This window comes from Eublepharis macularius, chromosome 4 (assembly GCF_028583425.1).
Source record: "Eublepharis macularius isolate TG4126 chromosome 4, MPM_Emac_v1.0, whole genome shotgun sequence".
In the NCBI taxonomy this organism is placed as follows: Eukaryota; Metazoa; Chordata; class Lepidosauria; order Squamata; family Eublepharidae; genus Eublepharis; species Eublepharis macularius.
Window position 1 is genome coordinate 28,480,286 of NC_072793.1, and position 24,177 is coordinate 28,504,462.

The 24,177-nt window shown below is 42.5% G+C and overlaps 2 protein-coding genes across 7 annotated transcripts in view; both read right to left on the reverse strand.

The window, feature by feature from the left end:
• Nucleotides 1-3,946, reverse strand: part of CSNK1D (casein kinase 1 delta) — a 35,240-nt gene extending 31,294 nt beyond the window's left edge. For all 6 annotated transcript variants that reach the window (XM_054978868.1, XM_054978865.1, XM_054978867.1 and 3 more), the window contains exon 1: nucleotides 3,661-3,946. In XM_054978868.1, coding sequence (XP_054834843.1) covers nucleotides 3,661-3,736 — 76 coding nt within the window. In that variant the 5' untranslated portion in view covers nucleotides 3,737-3,946. The remainder of the gene's footprint in view (nucleotides 1-3,660) is intronic.
• Nucleotides 3,947-5,523: 1,577 nt separating this feature from the next.
• UTP18 (UTP18 small subunit processome component) lies at nucleotides 5,524-23,983 on the reverse strand. Its single transcript, XM_054977175.1, has 14 exons — nucleotides 23,683-23,983; nucleotides 23,012-23,142; nucleotides 22,228-22,323; nucleotides 21,457-21,536; nucleotides 21,089-21,180; nucleotides 17,345-17,470; nucleotides 16,252-16,426; nucleotides 14,232-14,332; nucleotides 12,945-13,035; nucleotides 12,387-12,510; nucleotides 10,601-10,775; nucleotides 8,822-8,964; nucleotides 6,895-6,939; nucleotides 5,524-6,235 (listed from the first exon to the last, which is right to left on the reverse strand). The coding sequence occupies exons 1-13, from the start codon at nucleotides 23,956-23,958 to the stop codon at nucleotides 6,915-6,917; spliced, it is 1,635 nt and encodes a 544-aa protein (XP_054833150.1). The 5' UTR covers nucleotides 23,959-23,983; the 3' UTR covers nucleotides 5,524-6,235; nucleotides 6,895-6,914.
• Nucleotides 23,984-24,177: the final 194 nt, after the last annotated feature.

Here is a 24,177-nt window from a genome sequence, read left to right on the forward strand (position 1 = left end):
CTATATATAGCTTGCACCTTTTCGTATTAATACACATCACTGCTGCATCACAGAACTTTGTTTCCACTAGCCATACAAAGCTCTCAATACAAGAGAATAGCAATATTTATTTCTAGATTAGTATTTGGGAAATGTGGTCCACACCATCCAGAAATGGGATGATGCAATTTTATGTTAAGACAAAATATTAGCAAAATTTTAAAATAGTCAGAATTAACAAAAAACTTCCTAGTTATACCCTCTGAACGTTATCTTGTCAGACATCAAATACCTGTCTGAATGTTAAAGCGTTTTATTATTAATCTTTTTACCACAAAGATTCACGTTTATTTTACAACCACCCAAAACATTTCTGCAGAGAATGCTCTACAATCTCCTTTTCAGAGTTAGATTTTTGTAATGGATTTTCTGGGAGAACATGCCTATGGCAAATCAAATAATTAGGTCCATCTTTTCTCTAGGCCACTGACACACAGCTTTTTTTTACCGTATAATACAAAGGTAGGTGTTGATGGTGCAAATTTATACACATAAGAAGCTCTAGAGCAGTTCAACACAGGAACCCCCGAGACTTACTTTTGGATGTACTACTTAAGTAACAGCAAGATTACTATCTCCTAACTTATACTGGAACCATTGTGTTGGACAAATTGTACCAGTTCGTTTACTAAAACTCTGCATGAATTTTTTTTTATCTTTAGCATATTTTCTTGTACCCAGTAACAAATGCCTAGGAGACTGGTGGTGGAAAGGCAAAATATGTTTCCCAATTCACCCATCTCAAAAAAACCCAGGAGCAGTATTTGCTATTAATTCCATCTTCATGATAGGTAGGTAATACATGGGACAAAAAGGGAGACTAAAGCTTTTTGCGAATGACAGACACATCGTAAGATTGAAAAGATTTTTTTAATACTACCATCTACTTTAAAATGTCTTTCTTTCTGTAAGAGAATCTTACTTTAGGCTGAATTAAAATCTACCTTAGAAACTGTTAACCACTTATAAATTCAGGTTTCTTGTCTCATAGCAGCAGACAGGAAGAACTGCTTTCACTGCACTAGTGAACTAGAAAGTCACTAGAGGCAGGAAGCGGCATCCCCAAATGAGTAAGGGAGGTAGAAAGCCAAACACAGCATTTTAATTTTATTGAAATCTCTCCGTCTTGACTCCACTGATTGTCTTAATGATACAATTGTCTTAATGATACAATATGGAAATAAGAAAGGCCAGAGTCCAATGGTTCCTGAAACTGGAGATTGAACTGATGGGCAAACTCATGAACAGACCAGCTGAAAGGATTGTCATCTATTTATTCCTCTCTCGGCATCTTCCAAACACACCAGAGTCAGGCTTATACACACACTACATGTACCAAAGACTTCACTATACTTAAGAGTCAGTAACAGCTCCAGTATCAGAAGTTTGTCGTTTGGTTTTTTAGCACTAGGATGGCTAACCAGTGCACTTTCTACAGTGTTAAGTCTTTCATGACTTCTTGTAGCTTATTTACATTTACATGACCCTTACTCCCTGCACCCTCTCCCCCCTCCCCACCTATATATCTCTGGCCAGTTTCTTCATACCCTCACGAAAGCTTATGCTACGATAAAGTTGGTTAGTCTTAAAGGTGCGACTGGCCTCTTTACTATAGTGTTATGTTTTGCACTAGTCTCACTAGCTTCATAACGATCAGAGCATAAAGACTCAAGTCTGGATGCCAATCTAAAAGGAACAAATAGCATATACGATGGTGCGGTGGCATTGCCCTCTCTCACTACTCCTCCCTCATTATAGACTTGAGATGCTGTGTTTGTATACTGTACATAGTCCAGATACCTACATACTTTCTGGTGCCTAACTCTTTAAAAAAGCATCAAAATAAACAGCTGCTTCACACAAACTATGAGCTCTTCATCTGGCTGGAGGTTTGGCATTTAGATGAACGGTGTTATTAAGACTAATAAACCCTCTTTCTTTTTATACCAAGTCTCTCAACCTGGCTGACAGCTTCAGCTACTGCTCCCATAGGTGGAGCTGCAACAGAAGAGAATGACAGCTCTTTCTACGACTGCTGGGGGCACACCCTTATGCACAGTTCCAGAAGCACTACCTCAGAACCCTCTAAGGAATAATGACAGCATGTGGCGTCCAGCCATGGAAGACCTTTAAAGCAATTCTTAAGTAGTTTGAGAACCAGCACCAAAGACACCACCCAATACATATTCCAAGGCATGGTCACTCCACAATCTTCTGATCCGTGAACTTCAACAATCAGAGGCAGTAAACCTCTGAAAACTAGCACCAGGAATCAACAACAAGGGAAGGCCTTGGCATCTGTGTCTTCTTGTAGGCCCTCCAGAGAAAATGGCTGGCCACTGTGTGAGACAGGATGCTGGACCAGATGGATTACTGGTCTGATCGAGCAGGATTCTTTTTATGTTACGATACTGTAAAGTCAGTCCTGACCTTTCATTATTTTTTCCACTCACAGTTAAGGGCATACATGTGGATAAGCGATCAAATATGCCAACATTCTAATGCAGAACACTGCACTAGAGCAAAATTGTACAACTGTAAAGGGTAGCCTTCAAACAACAGTTCCGAGATTTCACAGATGGGAGTCCCTGCTCCTGTCATGCATAAATTAGCTTATTTTTAACCGCAAGTGCTCAGACTTGGATTGACTTACGTCCTTATACACCGGCATGCATAGTCAGCAATTCTATTAAAGCCATTCAATGCATACTGCAATGCATAGCAGAAGACTCTGTAGGATTGAGCCCAAGCCTATTTGCTAGCATCAGTATATTATCTGATTTTTTTCTGGCTTACCTTGGCATAAAACCCATCCATTTAAAAGGAGACACCCAGACTAGCTTCCAGCATACCAACTCTAATAGACCCTCGGGGTCTATTAAAGATTCATTACCATTTAAGAGGTCTCTGGTTCGAACCCACCATTTATATCATCCAAACTAGGTGCTCAGTTTGAAGGTAACTCAGCATACCTTTCTTCCAGGAAAGGAAACGGAAGATATATCTTCAAATTAGCAAGTTTTTGTTTCAAAGGTCTATCCTAGGAAGCAGGACAAGCCACAAAAGGTGGCTTGTGCCAAACAACCGACACCTCAGGGCTTCCCTCTTCAAAGCTGCCTTCGTTTGAGGAGGCCACACAACACAAACAGCGCCAATGGAGTAACTGTTTCCCTCATGGACGCTTCTGAGATTCGCACGTTACCCTCAGAACCGTCCAGCTCAGTAACGCGGGCAGGATCTTCACGGCCGGTTTGAGACCCAAAGAGGAGGAGGAGGAGAGGAGGAGGAGGAGGGAGAAGCGACTCGCCCAAGGTCACAAAGAAAGTTACCGGGCACTACTCCGTCCCCTACTCCGCACTTCCGGCAGGCGAATGAAGCCCGAAACATGTTTACGCGGAGGCAAACCCCGGCGCAGAAGCCGAGATTTACGCCGAGGAAACACGGGGGCCGAGGAGCCGGCCAGGCGAAGGTCCCTCTTCCCCCTCCTGCGCTCACTGCGGCTCTTGGGCGTTCCTCGCCGCCCGACCGAACAGCCCCCGGCGAAGCCGCCTCTCCAAAGGGAGGCCCGCCTGCCCCTAAGCCGGTCTCTCCCGAAGCGCGCCCAGGGCGGCGCTGGCTCACCCAGGTAAATGTCCCCGAAGGAGCCGCTCCCGATCTTCCGGCCAAGCCGGTACCGGTTCCCGACTCTCAGCTCCATCGAGGCGGTTCGGTTGGACCCAACCCGGTGGCGAGGAGCCTGACTCAGAGCCGGGCAACTCCTGCGACCATCGCGGCCTTCGGGCCCGCCTCTCGGCGCCGGAGGGGCTCAGGGGCGACGAGACACCCCAGCCGGGAAGGATGGACGCCGATTCCCCGACACCCGGAGCCTCCCTCGGCGCAGCTAGGTCCAGGCCGCCATATTATGTGACCTCACTTCCTTGGCAACAGGGGGCGGGGCCTAAGACGGGAGGAGGATCATCTGATTGAAAGCGGGGTCAAGGGACAGCGAGGGGGTGGGATTTCCAGATTGTGAAGCCCGGAGGAGCCGCGTCTCCATGGCAACGACGGGCATCGACTGAAACCCCGTTGACGTTCGTGGCGTTTCCTTCGGGAGTTTCGGCGCAAGATGCCTTGAAGGTGGCAGGCCGCGAACGTGGGACTTTGCCCGAGCGCCACTGACAGAGCCCAGGCGGCTGCCACCCTCTCGCGAGGTTCGAGCTTCCTTCTCAAGCAACAGGAGGGGTCAGAGATATTGGGGTTAAGTCTGTATGCTCTTGAGGAAGCGGTAATTCACGATATAGTTTGGCACTCCCCTCAGAGTCAGTAAAAATGTTGCGCGAGGGCAAGCTTAAACCAGTTTAAACAACTGCCATTTTAAGTCAGCCCCCCCGCCCCGCCCCGCCTTCAAAGCTATCCAAAAGTTCTTAAGCGAATTTTGGCTAGCAACCCACTTTTAAACCACCCCTAGCGTAAATATTTCAGGTCTCATTGCTAAATATTCAACAAACGTAAAGAATCGAGCTCAAGATTTCACACCCGTCTTTATTTACACATGTATAGCACTTTTTCCTTCCTAAGAAAAAGCAGCTTATAACGTTTCTCCTCTTCTATTGTATTATAACAATAACCACCTGAGGTAAATTACACAAAGACAGTGATCCATTGGCCCAAGGTCATCCACCAAGCTTCCATGGCAACGTTGTTGGGATTCATACCTGGGCCCTTCCAGCTCCTAGTATGACACTCTGATACAAGTTGGTGTGGTGCCAAATGGAAAAGATAAGCCTGTTTCTTTTTTACTGGGCCATTTTGATCTTGCTACCACTTAGCACTTCCTCATTCCCCCCACCCCATTTGAGAGAGGTGGCAACCATAACAGCTGCTTGGGCTCTGGAGATTACACCAAATAGTATTCCACCCTACACATAACCAACGAGAAACAAGAATCAACTTATTTCAATGTTTACTGAAGAGCATTTGCCTAATTAGGGAAATAACATCCATACAGATCTAGTGTGGCCTGCGTGCAGTTTGGACGTTAAATAAAAATCATACTGTGGTGATATTCTCATTTCAAGTAGCAGAACATGTTAACACTTTGCCTGCAAGCAACATAAAAAAGTTGCTATAGAAATGATTTTGGATCCTGGTGTGTGAAGATTGTTTGAGATCACAATCCCTGCCTTTTCATTAAGGTGGGGACAGTATTGAGGAATTCAGAGCAATCCTAGGCAGGCCTATTCAGGTACGTTCGAGAAGGCTGACTATCCCAGTCAGGGCTTTTTTTCCTGGGAAAAGAGGTGGTAGAACTCAGTGGGTTGCCCTCAGAGAAAATGGTCACATGGCTGGTGGCCCCACCCCCTGATCTCCAGACAGAGGGGAGTTGAAATTGCCCTCCGCGCCGCTCCAGCGGCACGGAGGGCAATCTCAACTCCCCTCTGTCTGGAGATCAGGGGGCGGGGCCACCAGCCATGTGACCATTTTCAAGAGGTTCCGGAACTCCGTTCCCCCACGTTCCTCCTGAAAAAAAGACGATCCCAGAAATGGTTCTTATGACTGCACCATAAACTAGAGATGCTGCACAAAGTCTGAGCTGCATAAAAGTGAGTTGTAATGGTTTTGAGGAAAGTATCCAATGGCAACATCTGCTTCATTGTGACTCAGAGATATAAACCTAAACCTGTATTTAAAACACAATTTCTTTGGGTTTTTTGTTGTTGATGAACTTTTTAATAAAAGCAAGCCAATAATGAAGAATCCAGTGCCCAACAGTGACCACTTGGGGCCAGTATTATACTACAATAACAGAACACTGAGATAATGTAGTTATATGCAGTGCCTTCTTATGTCCACTTGGCGCATATTACCAATTATATGGAACTTTCAGTATGTGGAAGATGAACTCAAATGGTTGGGATGTACACCTCACAATAGAAATCAAGAAGTCCAAGCCCAAGCTTTGCTGGATCAGTTTAAATTCCTACACCTGGTGAGACATCTATCCATTTCTCCCATGCAACATGATTTCTCTGTACGTGTGGATTAGCCCTTATTCCTATCTAATGTACTTTTAAATATTACATGGATGATGTAATGGGAAAAGACCAGTTTGTGAAGGTGCCATCAGTTTGTATTATTACTCAAGTAAGATGCATGTAAGAATTAAAGCAAAAAAAAACAAACACATCCACATTCTTAAAGCTGCAGATTACACCATCTGTAGACAGAAAAGAACAAACACATTATCAGCACATGTGAAAAACACAGCATCCTAACAAAGAACCTTTTGTTGCGTAAATTTAAAAAAAGTGGTGCATCAGTATGGTATTAAGCTACTTAACGTTACTGAATGCCTAGTGAAAGGAAATAGCTACACTGGAGCTTCTCTATAAATATGCACTAAAATCTATTCAAGTCAGATTAAACTGAATAATTAAATTACCCTATAAACCTCAGACATCTTAATGTTGATGTGCCTCTTTATAAAGAAGTCATGTTTAAGAAAATCCATGCCAGTGCTAGGTAGATTAGCATGTCTTCAGAGGAATTAGTAGTAATTTAGTGGTAATTTAGCTGGACAGGTGAAGCTTATACATATTGATTTAAAAAATCTAGACACAAAATCCTTGATCATATCTCCATACCACTAACAACGATGAGAAAAGTCTCACATTGAGATTCAATGACCGTTCTTGAAATCAATTATGAGAGTAATATTACAGAAAGCATTTGTTCAGCCTCCTAACCAAATTAAAATGCGTATCAAACTCCTCTTAACTGGCAGAAATCCTTCCATCTGGCTGATACTTTAGGGACGAGTTAAGCTACACAGCTGGCAATATCCCAGTGATATCAATATTTTGGATGATAAATTACCTCATTATAAGGTAGACAACTTAGAAGTCCGAGTAGTGTTTCAACCTGCAAAGTTAAAATAAAGTTAACATTCCATAGGCTTGAGAGCTATTCTCACCTTGTATATATTACATACAATGCACTAAGGCCCAGATGCAGAGTGTCTGTGAATGGCAGGAATGTCTAACTTCGCAGAAACTGGCAACATTATTCAAGGACAGAAGTACAGGTTGAGGGCCAAAAGTTATTTTACATAGCCTTTGTTAAGATAAAGAGGTAGCAAGAATGAACTATTTTTATATATTTCAAGACGATATTTCAAATATGGATTACCTTTCTGGTGTTTGAAGTTATATAATAATAAGTTAGCCAAGAACGTGAGTCCCTTTGAAGTGGGGAGATGGTTCAGAAAACCTATAAATATGACGAGCTGAATTGATCGGGAGCATTCCCTTACAAGGGGCTCCTTGCCTGTGACCTTCTTATGTTTGGATAAGATACTTTTTTGGACTCATGTAATTGCTCTCCTTTAATGATCTATGTAATTATAATGGATGGTATGATTTTCTGTTCACTGAGTTGCTATTAAGATTATTGAATAATTACACTGAAATAAAGGCTTAGAAGCAGAGACTCCATAATTGTACTACTTGTGTATACCTGGTAATGAACCTAAGACATTATCTGTTATATCTCTTCCCAGGACTTAAATTATTTGATATATGAAAGCTAACTAGACACTCAGGAGTTCCTAAATGCATGCCTATATCTGAATCAGGCCTGACCTGAGTCATCCAGAACAGTATGTACTAGTCCTGAGTTATAAGGATAGTAATTTCCAACACTGAGTTTACACAGTAGGTATAATCCAGCCATAGTAAATAAATTCTAATGCTGCAATCTTATGAAAATTATATGAGCTGTTTTTACTGGGCTTACATTGTACCTAACTCTGCACTGGACTGGTCTATCCATCCTGTTTATTTTTGTAGATTAAAGTACATGTTTAATGCTCCCAAACTAAACAAAGTATTAACAGGCTGGGTCACGTCCAATGCATGGATATATAGTAATTTTTCAGTCTTACACTTTCTCTCCCAAACTCCAGAAGTTCACTTAACTTTTCCTCTCTATTGCGTCAAGCTAAATATATATCTTAAGAGTGAAGGAACTATGCAGACCAAGAGGAGAGGGATTTTGACATCAGTCACAGCCAAATCTGATTCCCTTAGGAACACTAGCATCAAGGAATGTTTTTTTTTCCACCTGCTCAAAACAAAGTCTAAAGACAATCCAAAAGAATAATCCCTTGCTCACAGAGCAGTTGGAAGAATAAAGCCTCAAAGGGGCAACTGAATAAAAGGTTGGGTATGCATATTTTAAAGAAAGGAAGAATATTTTCATTAATAGGGAAAATCAAATTTCACACAGACCAATGAAAATCTGTTTTATTATGAATGGACTGGAATATTAAACATCATATATTATAAGTTAATGCTAATGGTATGCCATAAATTGTGTTTCTTCATTGATGCAAGCTGCTTTGGGAGACAACTTTCTGAAAAATAGGACATAAATATAGTTTAACTAACATTCAGTTCACTGGACAACCTGGTTATATTGGCATGCCCAAGAGAAGCAGCAATAAGTGGTCAGTCCCACAGCCTGCCCAGTGCTGCTGCCATGCTGCTGCTGGGAAGGGCCCCCTGGCAACCATCAGCAGTGCCAGGCAGGCAGCCCTGGAGTGGGCTGTAGGTCCCAACGAGGTCCCAGGCATGGCTGCTGCTGCCCTTTTTCCACAGGACAAAATCTTTTTTAACCAGCATATTCAGAAAGCCAGCAACCTTCATTCTCCGTGTAAACCAAGTTTTGAATGTATTAAACAACAACCTTAAGACAATGAGATAGAGTACAATCACAACTCTTACTTGTTTAATTCAATACATACCTATACAATAAAGCTTTGCCTTTGTTATTTGCTATAGAAAAAAATCCACTTCTGGGTGAGAAGTCCATGGATTGAGTCAAGCATATTCTCTTTTTCTTAGTCACAGGAAAATTTGAGAATACCGTAAAGGAAGGAATGTGGACCTGTTAAGAGTGGAACAAAGCAATGAAATGAATGATGGGGTTAGGAACAGAAGTGTACTTTGTCACCAATATTTGCATTTTAAATCAAGAAAAGTAAAATGTCCTTCAACATATTAATTTTTACTACTACTCTTCTGATCATGCTCTCAGCCCCAGAAACCCATTAAGTATGTATATCAAGTTATTCTGACTTACCCCGATTCCGGCTCCCCACACTACATAACAAGCCACCTGAAACACCCCAGAGCAGCCTTCAAAAATACATGCTAAATATATTAAATTTGAACTATGAAGGAAAAAGACATGCCTGTAGCACCAAACAATGCAACTGAAGGTCCACCTCAAAACATGAAATGAAAGAAAAAAAACCCCAGGGTCTCCTCAAAATGCTCTATTAGAAGGCTGGTAGACATGAAAAAGCTCATTAAAACTTCCATTTGTAATATCCATCTCTCACTGATATTTTGCTGCTTCCATGTTCATATTTTCTGCTCTTTTCTGAGAGGCACTGCGCTCAGAGCATCAGGTTGGATTCAGCAGAAGAGTTCATGGAGCAGAACTTGTCTTCCTCCTCTTCTTTCCTCATCCTATTTATTTATTTGTATTATATCTACACAGCCTCTTCAGAGTTCTGCTCCAGGTGGTTTACAATTAAAAACCACATTAAAACACAAGGCCTTAGACATAAGCAGCATAAAAACCTATCCGTAAAACAAAATCAGACCATTAAAAAGCTGGTAAGATAAAGCCCCTAATTAAAAGGCTGAGTAAAAAGATGTGATTTAGCCCAGTGCCTAAAAGTAAAGCAGGTGCCTGGCAAGCCTCAAGAGGGAGGGTGTTCCAGTGGCAAGGTGCCACCATAGAAAATGCCCTCTCTCTAGTCACCACCCACCTCACTTTTAAAGGAGGGGGCACAGGCAGCAGGTCTTGAGATGCAGATCTTAAATGGGAAGCTGGATGGTATGAGAGGAGATAGTCCTTCAGGTACCCTGGCAACAAGGCATTTAGGGTCTTAAAAGTAAGAAGCAGAACTCAGAATTATGCCTGGAAACAGATGGGTAAGTGCAGATCCTCAGAATGGTGGTGATGTGATCCCTGTAACCAATTTCTGACAATAGCCTGGCTGTCGCATTTTGGGCCAAGGGAAGTTCTCAAACTATTTTCAAAGACAGGCCCTCCCAGCGCATTATGGTAAGCTAACTTGGATGTGATCAGAGCATGGATCACCGTGGCTCGTGATCATCTACTGAGAGAACAGGCAAGAGACTTTTCAATGGAGGGAGGAATACAAATGTGCACTAGGGTGCCAAGTGAACACCGACGTTATTTCTTGAGCTAGCTTGTCTCATCTTAGAGTGTGACAAAGTTTAACTAGATCAGTGAAAGTATGATTCAAGAAAAAGGACGTAAATTTTGCTGCAGTTCTATGGTATGCAGGTTTTAAGGCCAGATTTTTATTTTCAAGTAGTAATCCACGTAACAAACAAGCACTTCAAATGCCTGCCTTATAAAACGGGTCTACATACTCCGTGCATTTTCTGCACAAAACTACTTAAATTTACTTCTATTGAACAGCCAGGTACAGCTTACTGAATGTAATTTACGATAACTATTCCTTTACTTTAAAAAACCATACCAGTTTAACTGCATCATCAGTTTTCTTGGAAGCAATTGCCAGTATTTCTGAGGTGGGATTGAAGGACAGCGATGTAGCCGCTGTGACCAGATTCATTATAGCTTTGAGAGGTTTAGGATTAGTTCCTCTGAGACAGTCATCATGGGCATACACATTTACAACTCCAGAACGGGAACTAAAAGGAAGAACAGTTCATCATAAGCAATGTTGGAACACAATGGAAACAAGTCAGCAATGTATATATACACTATTCCATGATTCATCCAGAAGTAAGGTGTATTTTTATTATGTGTACTGAGACAACCTTTGTGTACAACTATAGGAAAAGTTACTTTAAAAGAAAAAAGGATTAAACCAAGTTAAGCTGTATATATTGATCAAGTGGTCTCAATGTTATCAATCACAAAACACCTCTACACACATTCCAGAGAACACAAATCTGATATTATATATTGCAATATTCAGAAGCCAGCTGGAGAACAGTTTCCCAGGACATACTTTTCATTATCCTTTAGCAAAAGCACTTACAGATTCCAGCATAAAATTGCTCAATTAGGTTTCACTGAGATGTTTCCCACTATGACCTTCCTCCCGCACACTGCTGAACTAAGACTTGGGATTTTTATCTCACTGTGTAATCTATCTTAGCTAAATCTGGAACTCCCCACCCATGAAAGGTGTTAACTCTCTTAGCGTAAATAACAAACAATCTTCAGGCTAATGGATGATGGAAGAGTGGGAAATTTGCCCCACTCCCTCAACCCACTGCAGCCTCCGAGTGTGTGTGGTTATTGGTAAACATGGGACCTACAGACCTGGTGAATTAACTTTCCCAGACTCAGATGAGACTGTTGAGAGAAAGGAAACACAGAAACATCCCTGATCCTTGCACTCACAGATCGTGGCATCCAGCACTCCTGGTAACTGTCTTGTGTATTTGTGGAAATCTATAAATATTTTAAACAGAATGCTGAAGCTAGACAGCTGACTGGGTCCAGCTATCGGGAGCACGTGACCCTAATATTACAACAACTGCATTGGCTACCAATCCACTCCCAAGTAGGGCTGTGCTATTCGGGTTTCGTTTCGGGTAAAGTTACCCAAAGCGCACCCGATTCGGCAACCCTCGGCATTCCCAAAGCGGGGCCAGCATGCTTCGGTAAGCTTCGGGGCTTGTTTAAAGGGCCCCGCCGCTGTTATTGGTCCCTGGCCCCAAGGAGGCCCGCCTCGCCTCGCCTAGTGGTGGAACCTGGTACCTGGTACCTGGAACCTGGTACCTGGTGGAACGCTCTGTCTACTGAGACTAGGGCCCAGCAGGATTTGCTATCTTTCCGTTGGGCCTGTAAGACAGAGTTGTTCCGCCAGGCTCATGGCTGAGGTTGGGCCTCCGCTGGCCAAAGGATGCAACATCCACCTACCTCCCTGTGAAAGCTGCCCACCACTGTTTATTTTTCAGCTGCTGTTACTGTGCTGCTATATCTAGTTGTATTGCTGTATTGTTTGTTAATAGTTGTATTGCTGCCGCCAGGCAAAGAGTGATGCTATTTTTATATAATGTTTTAATAAGGAACGTTTTAAAATGATTTTAAGGTTGTTATCCACCCTGAGCCCGCTTGCGGGGAGGGCGGAATACAAATATGATATAAATAATAAATAAATAATAAATAAATTTAATCTGACTACCCTTGAAATCATCTGGCAACAGCTGCAGTGTCCACAAAGTATTGTAAAGACACCTGCCTACGTGATTCAAAGGAATTTACTTGCTGATTTTACTTTCACTTACCCACAAGCCACATATTGGCCATTTTTTGAGACGGCAATACATGTACCACGCAGACAGCCTTCATCAGTAAACCTGCTCAAGCATCGCCTACTTTTCACATCCCATATGAAGACTTCACCTTCATCTAGTAAACACATAAGGAAGACAATAAATGAAAAGAGTACTAAGCACCACTTAAGACATCAACATGCAATGCTGAGTTTGAAAATCAAAAGTCTGCCAAACGAGGAAATGCAATAGAGCAGGACAAGAAAGCTGCTTCTTCAAGAGTAAGGTTTTAAAATATCAACAATAATCCTGTAGTTTTATATTAAACTTTATAATCTAAAGACAGGAACTGCTATTATTTTAGTCTGATGTGCTGGTCTTCTCTGTTTTATGGGATGGTTGCATTGAGTTGGGAATTTTATTAAAATGTTTTAGATTTTAACAGCTTGGCTTTTCATTTTTGCTGCTTTTTAAAGCTGCTCATAAACAGCAGCAATAGAGGTCAATTCCTCTGCAAAGCGCATGCGTCGAAGCAATGAATCTGCACATCATCCACACTGAAACACTCACCAGAATGGGTGTATATTTTACTGCTGTCTGGAGAAAAAGCCGATGCAGTAGCTCTCCCATTTATTTTCATGCTGCCAACAAACTCTTTTGTCTAGGATAGAGACACAATGCTTGTTGATGCAATTATTCACAGGAAACTTAAGCGAAACTGCCTGATCTCACTTGGGAAGCTGACACTCTATAATCTCCACCATCTGTTTTTTCATTAAACAAAACTGACTAATAATATTTGTACAACACAAAGCTATTTGCTTTATCCATTTTGAGTTGTCAGTGACGGCATTTTAGATTGAACGTTAATCAGGTAAGAAATTTCCACAAATCACGAACTGACTATTCAAACAGATGCAACCAGCAGGAAAAATCAGCATGTAAAAGATTTCATTTATCAACTTTTTAAAATGTCACTATCTCAACACCCTGTTACTGGCAGAAAATAGTGACGACTTGAAACGACCACTGATGAGGGGTAAAGGAGAAAGCGCCAAAGCAGGATTACAGCTGAACATCAAGAAGACAAAAGTTATGACTGAGGAATTGCACAATTTTAAAGTTAACAATGAGGAAACTGAAATTGTTCAAAATTTTCTATTCCTTGGCTCAGTCATCAACCAAAAGGGAGACTGCAATGAGGAAATCAGAAGAAGACTGAGACTTGGAAGAGAAGCTGTGAGGGAGCTAGAAAAGATTGTTAAAGATAAAGATGTCTCTCTGGGGACCAAGATCAAGATAATCCAAATATGGTATTCCCCATTAATATGTATGGATGTGAAAGTTGGACGGCGAAGGAAGCTGACAGGAAGAAAACTGACTCACTTGAAATGTGGTGCTGGAGGAAAGTTTTGCGGATACCATGGACAGCCAAAAAGACAAATAAGTGGGTAATAGATCAAATCAAGCCTGAATTCTCCCTAGAAGCTAAATTGACAAAACTGAGCCTGTCATACTTTGTTCACATCATGCAAAGACAAGATTCTCTGGAAAAGTCAATAATGCTTGGAAAAGTGGAAGGCAGCAGGAAAAGAGGAAGACCCAAAATGAGATGGCTTGACGCAATAAAAGCCACATCCTCCAGTTTGCAGGATCTGAGCAAGTCTGTGAATGATAGGACATTCTGGAGGTCTCTCATTCATAGGATCGCCATAGGCTGGAGGCAACTTGATGGCACGTAACAAATACAAATATCAACCATAGATATTAAAAATAATTGGCTAGCTTGCCAGTAGAAGTGAATTCCAGCCTGAACCAACAATTTTTCTTTTCTAAACATTCAAGCCATGTTTTTACCTTCATTGCTATTAAATGCTGATATCCCGACAGCCCAGAAATCAGGAGGAATGACCCATCTGGAGATACTTCAAATTTCCTGACAAATCTCTCCTCTAAACCTTAAAGGGGGGAAATACTGGAGTATGTTATAGTTCCAACATATAGCAAGTTATCTGTTGTATAGACTAAGCAACCTTTCATTAAAAATGTTGTGTGTTAATCTGGGTACACGTTTATTGTGGTCAGGTTTATATTTTTATGTGTTCTACTGCATGTACAAGATTTTGTATACCTTTCAAGATGCTGTTGTAATGAGCTTTTGCCCGTGTCTGAAACTAAGCTCCTACTAGCCAAAAGAAAGATGTATCTTTCTCTTGGAAAGCTTTCAGCAATTAGCTCTCAGACCTGTCAAACAGTTAAGTTCTTTGAACCACCTGTTTATCTGTACATTTATTTATATAGGGTTCAATATTGCTTTGCAACTCTTTATCAAACACATACACACGTGTCTAGAGTTTATTTCACTTTATTGAAAATACACCCTAGTTTTTTAATGAAGAAAGTAATCAAAATATAAATGGTTATTAATATAAATCCTATAAAAACAGAACACAGAAGGGCAATATGAAATAAGTTTGCTAACATTTCTTAATAAATTCCAAGTTTAACATAATCAAAGTTTCTATGAAATGCATAGGTAAAAATAGGTTCTCACCTAAATTCTCTCAAGAGATTTCTTCCATCAGAGCTCTGCCATTCTATCTGAGTTTGCAATTTTATACATCATCATATGTAAATATCTAAGGTCTATTCACATGATAGCACAAACAAATGATAATTGGTCTGATGCTTCACTGAATATTCATAGTTTCTATTGTATAACCTTCGGATTAGTAAAAAATTACGTTATACTCAAACCTGCAAAAAAACTGTAAATCTCTGACAAGTGTCAGAAAAAGTTAAGTTGAGAGATCACCATTGGTTGAAATCTCTGATAGAGGAAAATTAATCTCGATAAGAGTCCACTATTTTAATTAACTGTCAAAAGATTAAAGCACACCTGTTAGAATTACCTAACACAGAAAAAAACACGGAGACGATTCATGCAAAGTCTGAATGTTCATCTAGAATACAAGTGCTTGGCCTAGTATTGCTCACTATTGATTATTGTCATGTGCTTTTATCTATATTGGTGCAACACTGTAAACAGTTCATTCTCTGGTTGTTGTGGGTTTTCCGGGCTGTATTGCCGTGGTCTTGGCCAAGACCACGGCAATACAGCCCGGAAAACCCACAACAACCATCGTTCTCCAGCCGTGAAAGCCTTCGACAGTTCATTCTCTGTTCACTCTCTGAATGCTTATGCCTCTGTCACAGGTACTACAGGTCCAAAGATACGGAAGGAAATTATCCTTACTTTACAAGAGCTCTTCTACCATGCGAAAATAATCTGGCCCGATAGTCACTTTTACAAATATTATGATATATGTATCCTGCTGTTGTACTTGATGCCCCACCCAACACACCTTAGCTTCCAATCATTTACCGGGCTAGGCAGGAACCGCTATTTCTGAGCACTGGGTATGGGGATCAAGCCACTCCTGTCATGCACCCGTCTCCTTTCTCACATCACATTTCCAGGCCATTGAACAAGGGAGGGGGACATGAGTACCTACTCTTGCTTCCATTACCACCACTTTAAATTAAAATGAGGGTGGCATCAATATCAACTGGATAACTCTGCAACTGGTGAGGCTGAGGAAGCGTTCTTTGGATAGGAGATTCTCATTTTTACTAATAAAGTGCACCTGCACAAGTTAGTACGGGCTTATCTGTCAAGCATGATCAATGACTGAAGGCACTTAATTCAACCAAGGGGTTTTTTTTCTACTCAAAACAGACAAGCATTACTCAAAGTATTTGCGAAGCTTTTTCTGTCTAGTTCAGGGGAAAAGAGCTATTTTTGCCCCTTATTGATAGACAATTTTTGGATCTTTTTAAGTGCATAAAAAGATGTTAAAAATGATTAAAACCTTACCTCTGATACGGTTTACAGGAATAATCTTTCCACCCATCATGTCATATACATAGAACAGCTTTTCGCGTAAACTAGTAGCTATAACTTGCTCTCCATCTGCACTAAAACGTGCTTTGTAGACTGGAAACTTTTGGAGATAGATGCTCTGTATCTTAGGATTAGTTTTACCATCCACCTTTAAAGAAAGAAATTATTTCACTTGTCACTTGACTGTAGGTCTCAATAGAAACTTAGCAAACAGCAAAACCCAGCTTGACATGAATGTAACTACTTAGGGGTGTGCACTTTGGGTTCCTGGTTCGGAAAAAAAACCCAAATCGAGCCTGATTTGTAAAGATTCGGTATTTCCAAATTGGGAGCAGTATGATGGCCCCGATTTGCTTTAGGGCCTATTTAAAGGGCTCCCTCCTACTCCACACCACTTACCGAGGACATCCTGGCAGTGGTGGCGCTGGCGACAGAGGCTGTGGCCTTCCCCACGGTGGAAGTGCCGGCGGTGGCCTTTCCCACTGTGGAGGCAGAAGCGGTGGCGTGGGCGGCAGAGGCACTGGCTGTGGCCTTCCCTGCCGCCCAGCTGGCCGCTGTGGAGGAAGTGGCGCAGGCGGCGGTGGAGCTGACTCCTGCCTTCAGGACAGGTAAGTGGGGTTGGGGGAAGGGGAGCTCAAGAGGGGGTGGGGGGACTTGGTGACAGTTTCCCCCTCACTTCGGTATGCTCCAAATAATTACGAAGCATACCAAAGGGATTCCAATAACCCGAATCTGAAGTGGCTTGCCTGTTTTGGGTTATTCCAGATCTTTTTCCCGTTTTGGGCAATCCCAAAGCAGAAAAACCAAATATTTTGCCGGTGCACACCCGTAGTAACTACCAGAGCCACAAAATAAATACATGCACATTTCCCTTCCCAAGCTAAAGATTGTATCCTAGAATTTATGCATGGACAAGCATTACACATGGAGTTTTACAAGACCATTGTGCTTCCATTCCAGAAGAAAGCAAACCAGAAACAGCCACATAGTAATGTAAAGCAAAGGAGTTAAGTCATTTACATCTTCTAGAATGTTCAAAAACAAAAACGATGCATTAACTCCTCACCTGGAACAGTGACACAGATTGATCTAACCCAGCTGTCATAACAACTTGGGCAGAGTGATGGAATTGCACAGTTGTCAGTTTTGCATTTGATGGACGGTCATTATTAGCATGCAGGCAGTTTTTAATCTAAAAACAAAAATAGTGGGCCATAAATATAGTAGATAATTAAAATAAAAGGCAGAATAAGCACATATACAGACATTATGCAGCTGAATAATCTCCCTGAATTTATTGAAAGCTAAGAACTACATTTATACTAATGACACACACATATATATAAACAAAGCTGTTGCTTACATAATACCAGTGATATACTCCTCCACAAGGAATGAGAAACTGCCTTTATGATAGATTTGATGTAATTTATTTACCATATGTAAAATCAGTTATTTAGAAAGGCATTACCTCAATATAGAAACATACAATTCTTTAAATATTTCTCTGTTTGGAATTTCTAGAATATATTATTGACTTCAGCACACAGGAGTAGATATTAATAAATGTAGCGCCTAAAACCACTATTATTCAAGTAGCCAATGAGAACTGTGTTTATTCTCGAGCTAAAGTTTCGAAGTTTAATTTTATATAAATAGACAGAAAATGTGTGTTTAAAATTTGTACAGCTGCCAGACAAAGTTTTGCTGTTAGTATATTCACAGTGCAATCCTAAGGGGGGCTGAATGCTCTCAAGGAGCCAACAAGCCGTTTCATTGACGCATCTTGCTCTTATGTCAACACATGCCTAAGTTACACTTGCGCAGTGCACTGGTTGTGTTCCGCCAGACTCAGTTACCAGTGCTGGGCATAAACTCCTTCACCAGTGTAGGAGTGGGTAGGCCAGGGACTCTGCCAGTCCAGGCAGAGTAACACCTCAAAACAGTGGTGGAAAGTTACGACATGAAAATGATGGGGTAGTTCATAGGCACCCACGCAAAGAGAAAAAATCTCCCCCTCAAGCTGTGCGACCCTGCCCAAAAGCCTGGAGGAACTCCGAGTTCCAACTCCAGCCACAACGAATCCCCTCACATTCCAGCAGTGGCCAAGCCCTCCCCCACAGAACCCCTGAATTCAGTAAGTAGGGTGCGCAGCACATGGCTGTCTCAGAGCTCCCTGCCTTACATAAAGCATAAGGCACCTCAGTGGCCAGAAAAGCAGGGTGGGCGCTTTGCAAAACTATGCAAGTCCTTAGCACTGACACTCCAAGGAGTGAGCAAAGCATAGAACGAGTGGCTAACGTCGCTCACTGCAAACACTGAACAGGTACTCCATCTCCAGATGCTTGGCTGGAAGGGGTGATGACACTTTGACAGGTAAGCAACAGTAGGGTATCCATCACCCCGCAGCTTGCCCGTACACATGTGCCTCCTCTGTTCCCCTTGCACGAGCCCAGGTGCCACCCCATAATGCTTGTCTCTACAACAAAGACCAGTGGCATGTGGGGGAGAGGGGCCTGACCCTGGCCTTTCAGGCACCATGGCTCATGACTAACAATGGGGTAGGCTTCCAGGAAAGCATACTTTGGATGGCCACCTCAGATTTGGGGGGGGGGGGCTGGCATCCCTTCACAGGGATATTTGTATACTTCCCTGACAGGAGCGCGCACACATCCCTTAGGAGCAAGGGCAAGGCACAACTGCTGGTCAGGGTAGCTGGGAGCTGCCCTTCTGTATTTCCTCAATAAGGTGGCCAAGCAACCCTGGGACTCATTCTCTTGCAGGATCAGTAGCTAATGCTGCTGCAGCAGCGGATCCATCTTTGGCACTCTGCTCAGGCTGTGTTTCCAGGCTAGCTCGAGGAGCATTCTTCCTCAGACAGCAGTTCAGCCTGAGAGTCTGCCCACCTCATGAGCAAGTTGCATGACGGATGGCTGACTCTGGGTCTACGGAAGTCCCTGGATGCCCTTCATGATCTGCAGTTAAATGAAGTCTGGGCTGTGTCACTGTCTGTTTGTGGGTAACACTAGCTCCACACCTCTCCCTCCCCCAATTCCTCCTTCCCATTTGTCACTAACACATAGGACTGCCTCTTCATACTCCTATGAGGGTGGCTTCTGGCTCGGGAGTAGTCATGCTGGGGTGGTTGTGGAGGATCCCCACACTTTGGATCCCCACTTGGATCTCCAGCTCTCCTTTGCACACTACAGGATGCTGGATGCAACTTGGTGGGATGCCCAAGATGGCGTGTGGCTGCTCTGTCTCTGAGGGGGACCCCACACTCTTCCACAGCAGTGCTAGTAAGCCATGCAGATCGTTAGTACATGAGGAGGATCCAAGGTGGATGCTAGGGTGTTGCAGTCATGGACATAGTAGAGGGGGAGATGTGGACCCACTTTCCAGCCAACGTGATGGATTCCTGGGGAGCGTTATTGGCTGGGTCATCCTGCTCCCCTTTTGTTGTGGGGTTTCCCCCCCCCCAAAAAATTCAGACCTGGGGCTTTAGCCCGCCTCTCCTTTTTAACCATGTGGGGGTTGAACCAGGGCCCCAGCTATGCTATCCCAGTGCCTTTCCGCCGACCCACACCTATCTGTGTGAAATTCTCTGGCTGCACCCATGTGGCTGGTCGTGACATCAGGGCTACAGTGGGGTGTCTAGGATCTGCTGGCATGTCTCTGAGGAACCTCCTCTCCTGGCTCTGGAGATAGGATGCTAGTTCTGAGTATCAGACACTGTGAGTTTGAGCCTGGTCTAGGTCTTTTTCCTTCCTTACTGTTTTTATTTTTCTGTGGGAAGGGTGTGTGGCTCAGAGTGGGTGATGCTTTTGCTGCCAGTCTGGCCCTCACCAGTGCTGGGGCGGGCATCCTGGATGCTGTTGGGGTGGGTGGCCCCTGTGGGCTATGGAGGGGGTCCTCTTGAACCATGTTCCTTTCTCGGGTGCCACAGTTGCAGGGTTTTTCCACATTGTCCACTGGTGGGGAGTAGTAGTGAGAGCCACCAGCTACATTGGCAGCTAGAGACTGGTTGTGCTTGTAGCTACCACTCACAGAGGTGCCGTCAGCTGCTGTTGTATGGCTCATGGATGCTGACGGCATTTCAAGGGAGTGCTTGCTCTGCTGTCTGTGCATAGCTAGGCTTGTCCATTGGTGTATCTCCATGAGGAAAATCCTTAGCGAGCAGACTATTACTGCTGAAATTATGCAGGCATCTGGGTGCCTCCATCACAGCACTCAGGATCGGGCTGCCCCTATAGGAAAATGTTCTCAATTGAACCTTATGGAGGCTTTCTTTCTTTATTTTTTTAAATAGGTAAGGTAGTTGCCCCAAAACCTATTAATTCTGATATGTGAGTTTGCAAAAAAAAATGACAGCATTCAGGTATCACAGCAAACAGAAGTTTACCATGATGAGTATGAACACAGCTTGTTGCAGTCCTTGTATAGTCTTCCTTGCTTCTCTCAGGGCTTGGGGAGCCCTGAATGATACTTGTGTTCACTATGGTGCCTGGATGCAGAAGCCTGGACGAACCAAGATTCTAAACTGGGATCCAAGGTTTAGAACCTGAGTTTACAGGGAGCAAACTCCACTTTGCACAGACACCTGAATTTGCTCTCATAGTGAACTGGAGTCAATAACTTTTGAAACACAGAGCCTTCAGTCACATACTATTTGTCAGAGGACAGAGGGAGAGAATGCAGGCACAGCAACAAATTGCATGTACTTTTTATCGCTTGTACTTTTCTGTTTGTTGTGGTGTCTGACTACAGGTATGGACTAAAACATGCACAACAAAGAAGCAGAATATTTTACCTGTAAAATTCCTCTTGGTAAAGACTCTGATGTGGTCACAAAATTGCCTGTCTTGCATAGCAGATCAGTATCTTCATCCTCTTCACTATCATCTAAAAAATATTTTGAATATTTCCATTTACTATTTTAGCTACACTTAAAAACGTCAGAGTGCAGCCATATTTGTGAGAAGCAACAATCAAAAATTAAATGCTCTATTAAGAAAAATCACTCTATCACATACATCTTCAGTCTGTTCTGCATACATCTTGACTCCATGTTCATAAGTCTCAATTAATTCAGTAGGACATTGCTTAGTAACTATAAAGTGGATTGTAACTTCAATGAGCTTCTCTGCTTAGGTTCACAACATAGAAAACTCCTTTTACCTTCATGTTTTGTTTTTCTGATGTTTGTCTTCATAGTCCTCTGTGCCCAAGAAGGGGTTGCTCCCATAACACTCTGAAATCTAAGACCAATAATATACTACAATGTTATTCATGCAAGTAGAAATGTGGTATTAATAGAAAAGATGTAGTTTCTCTCAAATATAAAGTATGTATGTCGGGGGACAAGCATTAGAAAACTAGTAGAAAGGGGTACAGCAAAAGTAGTTTACAGGGATCAGCAAAGGTCATAGTTTCCTTCCCTTCCTCTTATCCGTTTCGTACCTGCAATGCAACAGCTCAGGCCAGCTGGTTAAGAGAAAGGCTGTGCAATAATGAGGTAGAAAACATTCTCCTTCCCTCATCATTTCCTAAATATTCCATTTGGTGAAACTATATAGAAATGCTTGCAAAGCACATGTGCATACAAACATACATACACTAGCAACCTTCCAGCATTATTACACACAAAGCCCACTGGGTCTTTCTTGCATAATTCAAATCATGCTTCTTTCAGGAATTTGTTTTCTCCTTAAACTAGGTTTCTGTGTAGCAGATGGTAGCTTTATCATAGAAAAATAATTTACTGTAGCTTCTTGATTTTATATTATATATGCTAATGTGTTTTGAAAACTCTTCAGTTAATTTACATGCTGCCAGTCAGAGAAGAAAGTAGGGGAATCATTTGTTGTTTAACCATATGTCAGACACTATAATGCAAATAAAATAGGTTCCCAAGACTACACCCTCATGCATATTATTACTAAAGCTTACTCTTCTTGAAGTTTTCTGTGCAGCTTTTCCTTAGTAATTTTTCTTTCTGCAGCACTTTTCATCATATTTTTCCTATGTCGATGAGTCATGTCAATTCTAGGAAAATAAAGTCATGTTAAATTCACAAAATTTTCCAAAATCATTCAACTAAACAGTTTAAAAGAAGTCAGCACATTAAAGTTTACCATAAACTGTATTACATTGTAAGCAGCTAAGCTTCCATTAAACTCATGAAAAACAAAAAAAAAATTCTCTTAGCAGCCAAGGTCTTAGAAAGAGGGCAACCAAACAATCATTTTTAAAAGCATTAAAAATATACAAGTTAACAAAATCATGAAGAATTAGGTAAAAGTATGGGAAATTATATTACAATCCTTAACTTGGCATAAGCCTCACATAAATCAATGATACTTGCTTGGAAGTGGAACCTTAGATTATTATTTATTATATTTCTAATCTGGTCTCCCTACAAACAGGCTCACAGCAGAATACAACAAAGATAATATACATGAACATTACTTTCAAACCAGAGATAAACACCAATAAATATATAATACAATTTCTAAAAGACAGATTATTTATTGGCAACATTTTTACCCCACTTTTCCATTCTCATGGGCCACCAAGTTGGCTAACAAATTAAAACCTCATCTTAAAAAGCATTAAAATAAATACACAAATACATCATTAAAACAGTTTAAAACTAGAGCTTGAGATAAATACAAACAAACAAAAATAAATGATTACTCTCTATTCACAAGCGTTTATCACAAACTTCTCTTACATTTCCTCAGCTTCATCATCTTCATCCACCCAGGCTGGTTTTTTAGATGGGAGAAAGTTGTCCGTTTCATCGTCAGTTTCTGAATCACAAGACTCCTCTTCAAGTAGGTTCCCACTAACTCCTTCATCACACTTATAAAATAACATAAAAGAGACCACAGACGATTGGCAAATAGTAGTCTGGAGGGCACCTATAATAGGTAATAATTAATAATAACAACAATTGTGCTTATATACCACCCTTCTAGACAGATTAGTTCCTCACCCAGAGTTGGTAACACGTTACTGTTATTATTATCCTCACAATACAGCTGGGGAGCTGGGGCTGAGAGGAGTGGCTTATCCAAGGCCACCTACTGAGCTTAGGGCAGTAGTGGGATTCGAACTAGTAGAGTGCTGATTCGCAGCCGAACCACTTAACCACTGTGCCACAACAGCTATGCTAGAACCTAGTCTCTCTAGCAAAGTATGACTAACCCACTAAAAGGGCTACCGGTTTCTTTAACAGACCAGCGACAGCCAGAAATCCAAGAAGCCAGGCGCAGCCTTTGGCACCCGCTCCCAGCCTCTCCCGGAGGAAGGGGTGCCCTGCCTGTCAAGCCACGCAACTCTGCACATACGAGTTCACTGCAGCCCCCGAGGCGACCTGAGCTCACCCGTATCGCGAAGTACCTGCTCGGAAGAGTGACCCTGAAGCCGCCTCAGCAAGCCTTCTCCCTCCTGGGTGTCGCCGAACAGCAGCTCCTCCAGACCCCGTTCCGCGGCAGGCTTCTCGGCCAGAACCGCTAAATGCCGCGCCCGGCGGGCCTCCTCCGTCAGATCGTGGGCTGGCGCCGAAGCATCCCCCTCGCGGACGGCCCCGCGGCCCGCATCAGCATCGCGCTGCTCTTTCCGCCCTCGCTTTCGTCTAACCGGCGAGCCATACCGAGCACCGGCCACCGCCTCCATGCTTCCTACACCCGTGCTCCGGAGCGGAACCGGAAAGGCCGTTCACGTGACGCAGAACCCTTCTTCACGCTCCTCACCATAGAGGCGCACATATTCGCAGCACCCAAGGGAAAGAGACACGGGGGTAAATAAAGCTTTTGGTTTTCAAAGGCCAAGAACTAGGAAAGAATACAATAGAAATCTGAGAATATTTCACTTAGTCTATTCTTCTCCCTTTTA

Excerpts from the sequence above, each read along its gene's own strand:
- UTP18 (XM_054977175.1), bottom strand. The coding sequence starts at position 23,958 with ATGGAGGCGGTGGCCGGTGCTCGGTATGGCTCGCCGGTTAGACGAAAG. Across the intron at positions 14,333-16,251 it reads TCCTGTAAACCGTATCAGAG|GTTTAGAGGAGAGATTTGTC; the intron begins GTAAGGTTTTAA and ends CCCCCCTTTAAG. Across the intron at positions 12,511-12,944 it reads TAAAATATACACCCATTCTG|ATGAAGGTGAAGTCTTCATA; the intron begins GTGAGTGTTTCA and ends TGTGTTTACTAG.